This window comes from Dromiciops gliroides, chromosome 4 (assembly GCF_019393635.1).
Source record: "Dromiciops gliroides isolate mDroGli1 chromosome 4, mDroGli1.pri, whole genome shotgun sequence".
Classification (NCBI taxonomy): domain Eukaryota; kingdom Metazoa; phylum Chordata; class Mammalia; order Microbiotheria; family Microbiotheriidae; genus Dromiciops; species Dromiciops gliroides.
In genome coordinates this window covers 306,613,418-306,627,660 of record NC_057864.1, presented here as the reverse complement: position 1 = coordinate 306,627,660, position 14,243 = coordinate 306,613,418, and the positions used below count along the sequence as shown (strand labels likewise).

The window sequence follows — 14,243 nt, the reverse complement described above, 5'->3', positions numbered from 1 at the left end:
CCTTCCACAGGCATCACATGTACAGCTATCCTGTTACTTCATTTGCTATGCTGTTTGATTAAATGGTTTTTTTTGTTTGTTTTTTTTTAATTGTGTCCTCTGGCTGGCTGGTGTAAATGAACACATTGGTGGAAGCTCATCAATTATGGTCTTGAGTGGGTGCTGACCCACCTTAGTACCTAGGACTGAGGGTAGCTTTACTTGGGCCATTTTGTGAAAGGGTATTTCCCAAATACCATATGAGAAGGACAAATATGGTCTTCCAGGGTAGGAAAATATGCCCAAAGAAGATTAGTTCAACCAATTGGAGTTGTTTTCAAGTATGTATAAGTGGGACTAATCTTGTTCTCCTTGACCCCATAGGATAGAAGTGAGAGCAATAATGGATGGAAGTTGCAGAGAAACAGATTTAAGTTTAATAGAAGCAGAAAACTTTCGAACAACTAATGCCATCCTCAAGTGGTATGGGCTGCTTTGGGAGGGAGTGAGTTCCTTCCTCCTCACTGGAGGTCTTCATGTGGAAGCTGGACGACCACTTGTTGGATGATGTTGTAAAGGACAATCCTGTTCAGGAATAGGCCAGACTGGATGACCCCAAAGTCCTGTCCAACTCTGAAATTTTGCTACAGGAGAACACATTTTATTTTTGGTACTTGTGATTTCAAAAATTAGAAGTCAGCTCACTTTTAGACTAAGATGTAGGAAATCTAGCAAAGACATGGAAATAATCAAAAGGAGTGGATTTTGATTAATGCAACATTTATTACACAGCTACTACTAAATATACTTGTACTGGGGATACAAAGATAAAAAATGACAGTCACTGTTCTCAGGGATGTTACATTTTAGAGGGAGCAAGGGAGAGTGGAAATAAGATATAAGACATACATTAATACATTTACAAAAGGGAGAGGAAAAAGGAGAGATACAGATAAATTGTACTAGGAAAATTGAGAAGATAAAGTACTTTTTGCTTTACTAATAGTAATACTTATCTCAAAGAGGTAAATGGCAAATACTATTGTCCTATTCAACAGATAATGAAAACAAGTATAATTAAGCTGAACATTTGTGAGTAATAAGTACACTTTTGATATTTTAAGAACACTCTATGAAAAAATTCACCTATTACACCAACATATTTTCACTTACAGAAAAAAAAACCTCTGAAAAATGATTCTTTGAAAGTTTAATAAAAAGTGAACAGCTTTTTATATAAAGACATATGACACTTAAAACAAGCATTCCCTCTCCCCCAGCCCTCTTCTTCCTAAATGGTCAGAAGATTTTAGGATTTACAGCTAGCTGAGCTAGATAACTAACCCAGAAGTTTTTAACCAAGTGTCTGTGAACTTGTTTTCAAAAAATATTTTGATAATTATTTCAATATAGTTGATTTCTTTTATAGTTCCATATATTATACTTTATTCATTAAAAAATTTAATCTGAGAAGGGTAGCCTGACATAATTTTATAGATGAGTAAACTGAATCCCAGGGAAGTTAAAGCACTTGCCTAAGGTAACACAATATTAAGTAGAAAACCCAGGATTCAAAAATAAGGTCTTCTGACTCAAAATTCAGTGTTCTTTTCCCTACACCATTCTGGTATAAGGCTGGGCTAAGCCATCCATGCTATTTAACACAGATTTACTGCTGCTAGCAAATGATATATCCTTGCAAAAGAGCTGGCCAAATATACAATTTCAGCTTATGGCCATGTTAATAGGTTAGGAAGCTTAATGTCTTGCTTAAGGATTTAACTCACAACAATGGGCTGCTCATTAGCACCGTGCTCTAAATAAATGAGATAATCAGTCCAGGGAATTAGCTGGAATAAAATTCTGCCAGAATCTGCCCATATCCCACACTTCCTATTATTTTTTACAAGTTCTGCTCCTTTTATTTTTTTTGCCATTACAATCTCAATTGTAAACAGCCTTCCTTGATCACTGTTGTGAGAAAATGACCCTTTCTTCTTCATAATCCTGTAGTGCGTTGGTTCGCATTTCTCAGACGTCCTTAAAACATATTTATTGTTCATCTGTTTGTCTTTATTCCTTTCCAGGCTTTGAGCTAATTTTGTATCTCCCTTAATGGAGAATTTCACAGCATTCCAGTAAGAATACCCAGCAGTGCTCAGACTAAGGTCCACACCCTGGATAGATGAGATGGGGAGAACCTACTCTTGCTTTCAGGGACTTTACAGTATCTAGATTGAATCAGAAGGCTCCTGCAAAAGTTGAAGAACCCCAGTTCTTTCCCCACCTGGCAGTTGGTTAGAGCGCAGCAAATTCCCTGGGATGGTTGTGATTTCCTAAAGCTGTTAACAATCCCAAACTGAGTATTTACAACGGTCCTAGTGACCTAGAGTCTCCATGGGTGCACAATGGCATTCATACGAATCAACTAACACATATTTCTACATATCTACATTGCGCCTAGCATAAACTGTGTTTGGTGCTACATCAGATACAAAGGGAACATCAAACAAGGCTACAGAGGGTGTGTAATGACCCAGTACTCAGTAAGCAAAGCAACCTAGTGCTAGAAATGTATGAGGAGGCAGAAAGTCACCAATCCTTTAAATAATGCTGACTTTTTCTAAGAGGCAGCACTGCCTAATAGTTAGAGGGCTGGCCTTGAAGTCTGGAAGACCAGTATTCAATTCTGTCTCATGAATATACTAGCTTTTTTGATCATGAGCAAGTTCTATAACCTCTCAGATTAAATGTCAGATGAGTTGTTGACCTGTATCTGTGGAGGAACTTGCTGCGTTAAGAGTTCCTTAATAAAAATAACAGGTCTACACTGCATACCTCCTTTTCTACCCCCTCAAAAAAAAAAAGGATGAAAAAAACAAATAACTTGCTTTTATTACTGCAGCAGCTAACACATAAAATGAATTCCACTTAAACTCGTTTTTATTCTTAGTGGAAATAACTTGAAAAATTAGAAATGCTGCTCTGTGAACATATTTTTAGTTTTCCTGTTGTTTGGTTTCAATGCCAAACAGTATCTGAAAAATATGTCCACTCTGATGTTTTTTGAGGAATTCCAAGAACTTGCCCAGATCCATGTGGTAATCATGCCTGTAACTATGATTACCACTGGACTCAAACTGCAATTCTTCAAAAGTCTTAAAGAGGTGCAACTCATCCTCATTACCTTCTATTTGCACAGTCTCAGCATGCTTGCAAGAAATATGCTTCCAATTGGGATACCTGATTGTGTGCCAGAATTCCTCACATGGCTCTTTTTTGCCCTCCACACAAATTACACCTGGCTTCCCTGTCAGACAAAATCCAGTCAGACTTAGTCGTTTTGCACATTCCAAAATCCTCTTTCTCAGTTCTGGACGACATATCTGGTGGCTGTAGATCCACATTCGCTGAAATACAAACTTCACAATCTTTGACTTTGCAACAGGTTCCGAGAAGAGCTTACTCTTCCGGAAATAGGGCACACTATTGTCCCGTAGCCACTGAATTGCTGCGCACACGCACAGCTCACCAGGGTCAAAGGTTTCGATGTAAGCAGTAAGATCTTGATTGAGCAGCAACTGCTGTTGTCTGTCAAGGGAATACGACCGCCCAAAGAGCTGCAGTTTAGCATTTGGATAGTTGTGAGGAAAGGCGACCTGCAATTCCACGTCCCCCTAGAAATGGAAATCAAATATGTATAAACTATCAGAAAAGAATAGACAGCACAGCTCATGTGCTCCTAAGTTCTAATACATGCAAAATACTTTGTAAATCTTGTTTTTATTTTTTTTTTGTTTGTTTTTTTCAGGGCAATAAGGGTTAAGTGACTTGCCCAGGGCCACACAGCTTGTAAGTTTCAAGTGTCCGAAGCCGCATTTGAACTCAGGTCCTCCTAAATCCAGGGTCAGTGCTTTATTCACTGTGCCACCAAGCTGCCCCATACTTTGTAAATCTTAAAGTGCTATCAGTGTTGGCTTTCTTTATTGCTATCATGGGTATATTTAAAGACAGTATAGCATACTGGATGGCAGGGCAGCCTTGAAGTCTGAAAGACGTGAGATTCAAGCTCTGACTCTGGCGTGTAAAAAGTATGAGGTAAACAGTACTTTGTTATGGTGCTGGAGATAGAAAGATCAAAAATAAGACAATCCCAGCCCTCAGCAGCTGATGATCAAATGTCAAAGACACCCTTCAGAAGACGCATAAAATTTCATCAGAAGTTCCTACTCATAAAACTATTTCTTCTTTTTAGTAACCATGCTTCATTATGGTGTAGAGATAATCCTGTGTTCTTGAAAGCTACTGTCAGTGCAGCATAGAGTAGGTCTACTCAGCTAGAAAGGCTTTGACTGTGGACCAGGTAAAGGAACAGTATATATATTATCCAAAGACCAGCCTTGGAAAAGCTCAGCACCAAGATGGTTAGAAAGTAAAGGATTGGGGCAGCTAGGTAACACAGTGGATAAAGCACCGGCCCTGGATTCTGGAGGACCTGAGTTCAGATCCAGCCTCAGACACTTGACACTTACTAGCTGTGTGACCCTGGGCAAGTCACTTAACCCCCATTGCCCCACAAAAAAAAAAAAAAAGAAAGTAAAGGATTTTTTTTTTTTTGGTTCTAGCAACTTTTAAAGCCCACCAATAAGAAAGATTTGCACTGCCTACCACAAAAAAATCTTGTGAGGAAAGTGCCCTGCCAACCTTAGAATATTATATAAATAAATGTGAGCTATTATATCAACAGAGGTGTTTTAATGTCCATTAGAAGAACCACCTCCATGAATAGACCTATAGCTCCTGAAAGTATAGGAGCAAGCTAGAAGGGGAGGGTATCTTATCATCTCACTGAGAACAAAATCTAGGTACTCTAAGTACGGGAAATGAAAACTATTCCATCCTTAAGCTTTATTTTAATTAGAACAAATCATTTGAATACTTAGATTTTCTAAGTCTTGTTTGCTATACCCTCTTTTATCACTCCTTTTTAAAAGATATTTATATCAGGGGCAGCTAGGTGGCACAGTGGATAGAGCACTGGCCCTGGATTCAGGGGGACCTGAGTTCAAATCTGGCCTCAGACACTTAACACTTATTAGCTGTGTGACTCTGGGCAAGTCACTTAACCCCAATTACCTCACCAAAAAAGAAAAGAAAAGAAAAGAAAAATATATTTATATCTATTTTCTCTGGGTTAGCAAAATTTTCTTAAACTTCTTTACTAAACTTCACTGTGGGTTTGGGGGAGGGGGGTCATAAAGTAGGAATGAATTGTTCAGTGTTGGAGAAGGCTGAGATGCTTTGAGATCCATACCCCCAAGAAAACACAATCAGAACGGAAGGAGTAAGGAAGTGAGTGATAAGGAAAATAAGGGGGGGAAAACTGAAAGTATCAAAGATTTCAGAAATAAGACAATTCAGGGGGCAGATAGGTAGCACAGTGGATAAAGCACTGGCCCTGAATTCAGGAGGACTTGAGTTCAAATCCAGCCTCAGACACTTGACACTAGCTGTGTGACCTTGGACAAGTCACTTAACCCTCATTGAGAAGGAGAATAGGAAAAACATCAATATGGGGGAAATATGGCTTCCAAAGTAAAAGGAAAATGCAGAGAGTGAGAGATATTCCTTTTGGAAAGAGGCAACAAAAAAATGAAATTTGAGAATTAGGGAACAAGAGGGGGGAAAGCCAAGATAACAGAATAAAGGCAGCAACTTCAAAGTTCTAGGGTACTCCTCCAAAGAGGAATCTTTGTACTCTGTCACAACAGAGCAGAGCCCTTGGTTGTCATTCCAAGGCAGAGAAGAATACTGGTGTTTGGAGCTGCAGTAGAGTAGAGGTCTTAGTCACAGATCCAGGGCCAAGAGCAGCCTAGCACTTGGGGCTACAGGAGAGCAGAGAGGACAGACTAGGAAGGGAATGACCATCCCTCTTTTCTCAGATCATAAGATCTTGGAAGCACTGAAAACTTGAAGACCCCAAGAACTAGCTCTAAAAATAGCACTGTGAAAAAACCTGAAGCTTGAGATGGTGCCTCTTCAATCCCCTTACCCTGCAACCCTGTCTGCAAAATTGAGTACAATCCTTTCGTGAGTAGAACCCAACTTTAAAATAAAGTTCCAAGCCAATAAATAGGCTAGAAAAATGAACAAACAACAACCACAAAAAATAATCTGACCAGAGTTCCAGGGAACTCATGATAGAAGAGGATCTCCAAATCCAGGGGGGAAAAAAAAAGAACTGTGGAGTATAGGTGCTGAATGGACCATACTATTTCTTTTGTCTTTGGTGCTGTTGTTTTTCTATTTTGAGGTTTTTTGTCATTGCTCTGGTTTTTCTCTTATGACATGACTAGTGCAGAAATATGTTTAATGTTATTGTATATATATATATATATATGTATATATGTATATATATGTATATGTATATATGTGTGTATATATATATATATATAAAACTTATATCAGATTACCTGCTGTCTAGGGGAGGGGGGAGGGAGGGGAGGGAGGGAGAAAAATCTAAAATTGGAAAGCTTGTATAAACAAAAGTTGAGAACTATCTTTACATGTAATGGGAAAAAAATAAAATACTTTATTACAAAAAAAAATAAATGTCAGTTACTGTTGGCTAAAAAAAAAAAACAACAAAAAAAAAACCTGACCACAAAAAGATACTATGGTAGAAGGGAAGACCAAGACACAAGTTCCAAAGAAGCCAATAATATGAAAACAGCTACCAAAAAAACCTTAAAGAAAAATGCTAATTTGACAGAAGCTCAATAAGAATTCTTGGAAGAGTTTTAAAAAGAGGTGAGAGTGGTAGAGGACAAAGTGGGAAAAGAAATTAAAATGGTTCAAGAAAATTATGAAAAAAGGATTAACAGCTTGGTGAAAGAGGCACAAAAATTCATGGAAGAATAATTAGCCAAATGGAAAAAGAGGTAGAAAAGATCACTGAAGAAAATAATTCCTTAAAAATTAAAATTGGTCAAGTGGGAGCTAATAACTCCATGAGGCATCAAGAAACAATAAAACAAAGAGAATAAAAAAAAAAAAACAGAAAAAATTTGTGAAATTTCCCATTGGAAAAACTTGACCTAGAAAACAGAATGAGGAGAAATCATTTAAGAATTACCTGAGAGACATACATGATCAAAAAAAGAATATAGACATCATATTTCAAGAAATTATAAAGGAAAGCTTCCCTGATATCCTAGAACCAAAGGGTAAAATAGAAATGGAAATAATTCACCAATCACATCCTAAAAGAAATCCCCAAATGAAAACTCCCAGGAATATTATAGTCAAATTTCTGAGCTCCCACGTCAAAGAGAAAATATTGCAAATTGCTTGAAAGAAACCATTCAAATATTGTGGAGCCACAATCAGGATCACACAAGATTTAGCGGCTTAAAGGAACAGAAGGCTTGGAATATTATATTCTAGAAGAAAAAGGACCTAAAATTATAACTCAGCAAAACTGATCATAATCCTTCAGGGAAAAATGGGTGTTTAATGAAATAAAAGACTTTCAAGTATGTGTGATGAAAAGAACAGAGCTGAATAGTAAATGTGACATTCAAACACAAAATGCAGGAGAAACAAAGAAAGATAAACATGAAAAAGAAATCATAAAGGACTCAATAAGGTTAGACTATTTCCATTCCTATATGGGAAGAAATACATATTACTCCTAGGAACTTTATCATTATTAGATAAGTTAGAAGGAGATAGTCAATAGATGTGAGTCAATTATTTTGGGATGATCTAAAAAAAAAAAAAGATGGGTGACACAGAGGGATACACTAGGAGAAGGGGGAAGGGAGAGGAATAACAAGGAAAATTATACCATATAAAAGAAGTACATGCAAGGAAGAACTTTTATGGTGGAGAGGAAAATGGGAGTCAGGGTATGTAATACTTGAAACTCACTGTCATCTGTACTGGTTCAAAAAGGGTATAATACATATACACATTCAGTTGGGTGTAGAAATTTATCTTACCCAGCAGGGAAGTAGGAGGGGAAGGGGATAAGAGAAATGGGGAAGTGAGTAGTAAGAGGGAGGAGATTAAGGGGAAGCAGTGGTCAGAAGCAAAATAGACTTGTGAGGAGGCACAGGATAAAAAGGAAGAGAGAAGGATAAATAAAAGGAAATAGGATGGAAAGAAATACACAGTTGGTAGTCAAAACTGTGAATGTGAAATGGGATGAACTCACCCACAAAATGGAAGCAGATAGCAGAATGGATTAGAAACCAGAATCCAATAATATGTTGTATACAAGAGACACACAGAGAATTAAAATAAGGGGCTAGAGAAGAATCTATTATGCTTCAGCTGAAATAAAATAAGACAGCAGTAGCAATCACGACCTCAGACAAAGCAAAAGCAAAAGCAAAAGCAAAAGCAAAAGCAAAAGCAAAAAGAGAACTAATTAAAATAAGCCAGGAAATTACATTTTACTAAAAGGTACCACAGAAATTAAGTAATACCAAAAGTTTTTTAGCAAGTTTCTTGGATAAAGGCCTCATTTCTCAACTACATGGGGAACTTAGTCAAATTTATAAAAATAAGAGCCATTCCCCAATTAATAAATAATCAAAGGATATTAAAAGCCAGTTTTAGAAGAAGAAATCAAAGCTATCAATTGTCACATGAAAAAATGCTCTAAATCACTATAGATTAGAGGAATGCAAATTAAAACAACTCATAATTATCACTTCACACCAGATTGGCTAACATGACAGATAAGGTAAATGAGAAATGCTATAGGCTGTGTGGAAAAATAGGTACACCAATGCACTGTTGGTAAAGTTGTGAATTGATCCAACCATTCTGGAGAACAATTTGGAACTATGCCTAAAGGGCTATCAAACTGTGCATCATATCTTTTGACCCAGCATTACCACTGCAGTATTATGTCTGCATTCCACTGAGATCAAAGGAAAAGGCCCTATATGTACAAAAATATTTATAGTAGCCCTTTTTGTGGTGGCAAAGAACTGGTAATTGAGGGGATGCCTATCAATTGGGGAATGGCTGAACAGGTTTTGGAATGTGATTGTGATGGAATACTATTGTGTTATAAAAAAAGAGTGGGGGGAGGGATTTCAGAAAAACCTGGGAAGACCTATATAAACTGATACAAAGTAAAGTCAACAGAAATAGGAGATTAACTGTGAAAGACTTAGCTATTCTTACTAATACAATGATCCATGACAATTACAAAGGACTTGTGATAAAAAATGCTACCCACCCCCAGAATTGTAAACTATGGAGTGCAAAGTGAAGTATAATTTTCTTACTTTCTTCAATTTTTCTTGTTTTTTTTTTTGTAACATGGCTAATATGGAAATATGTTTTGGGTGATTTCACATGTATAATTTTTTTTTTTGGTGAGGCAATTGGGGTTAAGTGGCTTGCCCAAGGTCACACAGCTTGTAAGTATTAAGTGTCTGAGGCCAGATTTGAACTCAGGTAGTCCTGACTCCAGAACTGCTCTATCCACTGCGCCACCTAGCTGCCCCTCACATGTATAACTGATATCACATTTCTTTCCTTCTCAATGGGTAGGGGAGAGGCAGGAGAGGAGAAAATTCAGAACTTAAAAATGTTTTAAAAGAGTATTTAAAATAAATATATAATAAAAAAACTTTTAAAAAGGGAAAAAAACTAAGGAACAGATTAGCTGAAGAGGAGGGAAGGAATGGGGAATTAGGGGTGAGTGGAAGACAATCAGTAAGAACAAACTCACTTTAAAAAAAGATTCAAGTAAAAGAAATGAATTTTGTTTACAACATAAGAGGAAAACTTGAAACTGAATATCTTCTTCACAGACAATATTAACAAATCAATGATAATAAGGGAAGTGGTCGAATGGGGAAAAAATCTTTATATCAAATTTCTTTGACAAGGGTTTGGTATCTAAGACATAATTTTAACAATATATAATACACACATACATAAATATATACATGCATATATTATACATACACATATATGATTAAAAGACATTCCCCAACAGATACATTGTCAAAGGATATAAACAGTCCTCCAAAGAATTTTATTCATAATTACATCAAAAAAATGTTCCAAATCACAAGAGAAACAGAAATCAAGACAAACCTGAGGTTTTACTACACATCATGTAAATCAGCAAAAATGGCAAATAATTTTGGAAGGCTTGTGGAAAGATAGGCACACTAATACACTGCTGATGGAGCTTTGAAATGGTAGTATCATTTTTTTGGGAAAGCAATCTGGAATTATGCAAATAAAGTGGCTAAAATGACACTTTGAGCCTGAGACTATTTCTGAGCTTTCACCCCCAACAAAACCAATGATATGAAAATAAGTCCCCAGTTACTTCCAAATATTTGTAGGAGAACTTTTTGTGATAAGTAAAGAATTGAAAAAAGATGCCCATCAATTGGAGAATGGCTAAAGAAATTGTGGTACATCAATGTAATGGAATATGACTGTTCTGTGAGACATGATGTGTGTGACGAATATAGAGAAACATGGAAAGATCTGTATGAATTGATGCAGAGTAAAGTAAGTAGAGCCAAGAAAACAATATACATAATAATTACAACGATGTAAAGTTAATATATCAAAATTTTAAAGACTAAGTAGTACTCAAGTGAAGAAATATGAGATGTCCCTAACCTACCCAGACAACAATCAGTTGTGCTTTTTTTTCCCTCTCCAAAAACCACTGGAGGTGGAGGGGATGGGATACATGGAATACTGTGGTCATGTAAGAAACAGAAAATATCAGTAAAAATCTACTTCTAAAAAAAGAGATGTGCCTCTAGGCTTGGAAATCCTTTTAAAAATAATAGCTTTAAAAAAACCCAACAAAAATTCTACCTGTGTTTCATCGAAGCACTAAAGAAAGAAAAAAAAATTTTTTTAACTTTGTGTGATGTCATTGGATTTAACATAGTCTTTTAAAAACCAAGAAGGGCAAAATTTGGATTAGTGAGAACCATGAGACCCATTAGCGCTAATACGTTACTATTTGTTGCAAGTAAGTGAATGATCAAGAAATCAACCTAGAACATTCAGCCATTCCTAAGACTTACCTGGTAGTCCGGATAGACCATAATTACAAACCCAATTCTGGGGGGCAGGGGTCCACTGGGATTTTTCAAGTAGGACCTCACTCGCCTTAAGGAATTGGGATCCTCGAGACAGACTTCTCCTTTGTTCGGAAACATTGAAAACAACATTTCTATCTCTAGCAGCTGAAGCTCTAGACATTCGGTGATCGATGCCGACATGTTCAAGAATGCCTGGAAGTCCAACTGCCTGCGAGGGGGGAAAAAAACAACAAAAAACAGCGCGACCAACGTTTTCTTCTGCAGCTGCTGAGCCCTCTTCGGATGGGCACTGAGCCCTGGAGGAGGCTGACGGGCGGGTCTGCAAGGGGGAGGCAGATCCCCCGGGTTGCCAGTCAGTGGAAACAGGCCTCCCGCTGCCCGCCGGGACCCCTGGGCATTATGCCCCCCCCCCGGGGCATTGCCCCCCATTACCCCCTCCACACACTGGCCGCCCGCTTCTTAGAGCAGTCCGGCCTGCCCACCCCACCTTCTCCCCCCTCTCTCCCCTGTTACCCCCTCGCCACCACTTCTGCCCCAGCCACCAGTTTCTATCCACCCCGTCGCCACCACCACCACCGCCACTGCCTCTCACCACCTTACGGACTACACGGACTGCGGGTTATCCGAGCTGCGAGTCTGTCTGGGTCACTGCAAATGATCCGCCGCCGCTGCCGCCGCCACTGCCACCTCCGTCCACAGCCGCTACCTCGGTCTGCAGCTGCCGCCTCCGCAGCCGCAGCCTCCCTTGCTGTCGCCCACCCGCTCCGCCCCCAGCTTCACTCTTGGGGGGTAGGGGGTGTGGCCAAACAGCACAGATCTCACAGCGCACTACGTATTTTTTTCCTATATAGAAACAAAAGGCAAAGGCCCCCCCGCAACTGCTCAAAGTAGGGCTACAGGGGTCTCACCCCTGAGCATAAGACCACTAGTTCTAAGTTACGTCGCATTACACCAAACCAAGCACTCAAGAAACATTTACTAAAGCAATGCACCCCACCAGCCAGGGGGGTGGGCATAGTGACGAGAGCACTGAATCTCTAGACGGAAAAACAGCATCTAATAGAAAAGCAGAGTCCTCACTTTTACTAGCATCTCAAGCTACCCTCTGAAAATCAGTTTCTTGGTCTGTAAAATGGGGATGATGATAATATGGGGGTTCACTAGACCAGGGCTTCTTAAACTTTTCCACTCGAGACCCCTTTTCGGCGAGAAATTTTTATGAGACCACAGGTCTATGGGTATATATAATAGATATACAAAACCTTTTACTGTTGCCAAATTTTTTGTGACTCTCACATTCAGTTACTCGACCCCATAAGTGGTCCTGACCCAGTTTAAGCATCTTGGCAACAGACCACAGATAAATGAAGCTTTCATTATGCATTTACTATGAACAGAGCATGGTCCTAAGTGCTGGGGACAGAAACAGAAAAGTTAGAGTCCCCGCTCTCAAGAATGGGGGAAAGGGGGGGGGCGGCTAGGTGGCTCAGTGGATAAAGCACCGGCCCTGGATTCAGGAGTACCTGAGTTCAAATCCGGCCTCAGACACTTGACACTTACTAGCTGTGTGACCCTGGGCAAGTCACTTAACCCCCATTGCCCCGCAAAAAAAAAAAAAAAAAGAATGGGGGAAAGGGGAAAAAAAAAGGTGTCAGGTGTTTGGCTTGGATGAGCCTTTGGTAGCTTCTCTTTTGTATTACTGCCCAGCTCAATTAGCTCTAAGCAGTTTCGGCACAGCCCCTCAACTATGATAGCAACTGGCTTAACAGCAATCTGTAAATGTTTGAGGGAAGGTTGAGAGGGGGCAGGCTACAAGGGTATAGGACACATCAGTCTAACCCCCAGCCTTTTCCACCTCTTCCCCTCCCTTTGGTTCAATCAAGATGACTCCTTTGAATCTTTCTTTCCATCATCCTCTTCTAACTCCATGTTCAAAAGTCAGGGGCTTTGTGATCTATGGGTAAAAATATGCTTGGTTGCCATGGTTACTTCCTATCCTGAGTCTCCATGGCAACTAACATTCACTAAACTGGCAAAACAGTAGGGGGCTACATTCATTATTTATTTTTGCATATTCAAAGCATCTTTGTTTCATGGGTTACAGGTAAATAGACAACCCATACAGATGATTTATCTTGGATGGAGAAACTGAGGAAAGACGATGACCAGGACTAGAACTAAAGGGAATGAGGAGAAATGGATTGGACTGCCTTTGAGAAACTGCATGATGCTCTTAATGATCCCAAACTTCTTCCCCAAAACGAAAGCTCATCTTAGAAACAAATAAATAAAAACCCAAATCTTTTTCTGATGATTCAGGGACTACTAGTCTCTAAAGAGTTGAAGGTCATTCAAAGGACACTGCAGAAAAATATAGTAGTTACCAGTAGGATATACCACCATTCATGTCACCAACAAAGAATTCAATCTACAAGCATTTACGAAGCACCTGCTATGTGCTAGGCACTGTGCTAGATTCTGAAGTAACAAAGACAAAAAGAAAACAAACCTTGCTTGCATTCTCTGTAGGGAGATTTCATGCAGAATATATACAGAATAACTACAAGGTATTTAGAGAGGAAGGGCACTAGCATTTGGGAGGAATAGTCAAGGTTGTGTTGAAGGAAGAGTGAGGGCTTCTATAAGGGGATGAGGGGAGTACATTCCAGGCATGGGGAATGGCCAATCTGGCTATGAGTATGGGGAGAAGGGAAGGTCCAATGTATTAAGGAGGCTGAAAAAATAGGTTGGGATAGGGCTGAGAATGAAGCTATATTTTATCTTTTTTGTTTGTTTTTTGTGGGGCAATGGGGGTTAAGTGACTTGCCCAGGGTCACACAGCTAGTAAGTGTCAAGTGTCTGAGGCCGGATTTGAACTTAGGTACTCCTGAATCCAGGGCTGGTGCTTTATCCACTGTGCAACCTAGCCGCCCCCTATATTTTATCTTAAAAGCAAAAAGGTGCCATTGAAGTTTACTCATGGTCAAATCTGAGCTAAAAATCATTTTGGCATCTGTGTAAATGATACATTAGATAGGGGGATACTTAAGGCAAGGAGATATTTGGAGGCCACTGCAAGAATCCAAAAGAGCTGAAGAGGGTCTCCAAGAAGGTAAATATATGATTAGGGAGGTGTTGTTTGGCAGACATGTTGCTAGG

The 14,243-nt window shown here is 39.1% G+C and overlaps 1 protein-coding gene across 6 annotated transcripts; it reads right to left on the bottom strand.

Annotated features, from left to right (window-relative positions):
- Positions 1-1,180: 1,180 nt before the first annotated feature.
- On the bottom strand, positions 1,181-11,839 carry RWDD2A (RWD domain containing 2A). 6 transcript variants are annotated; one of them, XM_043963047.1, is made up of 3 exons: positions 11,680-11,839; positions 11,067-11,292; positions 1,181-3,656 (listed from the first exon to the last, which is right to left on the bottom strand). In XM_043963047.1, the coding sequence occupies exons 2-3, from the start codon at positions 11,262-11,264 to the stop codon at positions 2,979-2,981; spliced, it is 876 nt and encodes a 291-aa protein (XP_043818982.1). In that variant the 5' UTR covers positions 11,265-11,292; positions 11,680-11,839; the 3' UTR covers positions 1,181-2,978. The 6 variants fall into 6 exon arrangements, with proteins under 6 accessions (XP_043818982.1, XP_043818986.1, XP_043818985.1 ...); XM_043963051.1 differs by having other exon boundaries at positions 11,152-11,292; XM_043963050.1 differs by having other exon boundaries at positions 11,685-11,836.
- Positions 11,840-14,243: the final 2,404 nt, after the last annotated feature.

Bases quoted from the DNA above. Each gene is read 5' to 3' on its own strand.
- RWDD2A (XM_043963047.1), bottom strand. From the start codon at position 11,264: ATGTCGGCATCGATCACCGAATGTCTAGAGCTTCAGCTGCTAGAGATA. The intron at 3,657-11,066 runs GTAAGTCTTAGG...TTCCATTTCTAG, and splicing joins TGGTCTATCCGGACTACCAG to GGGGACGTGGAATTGCAGGT.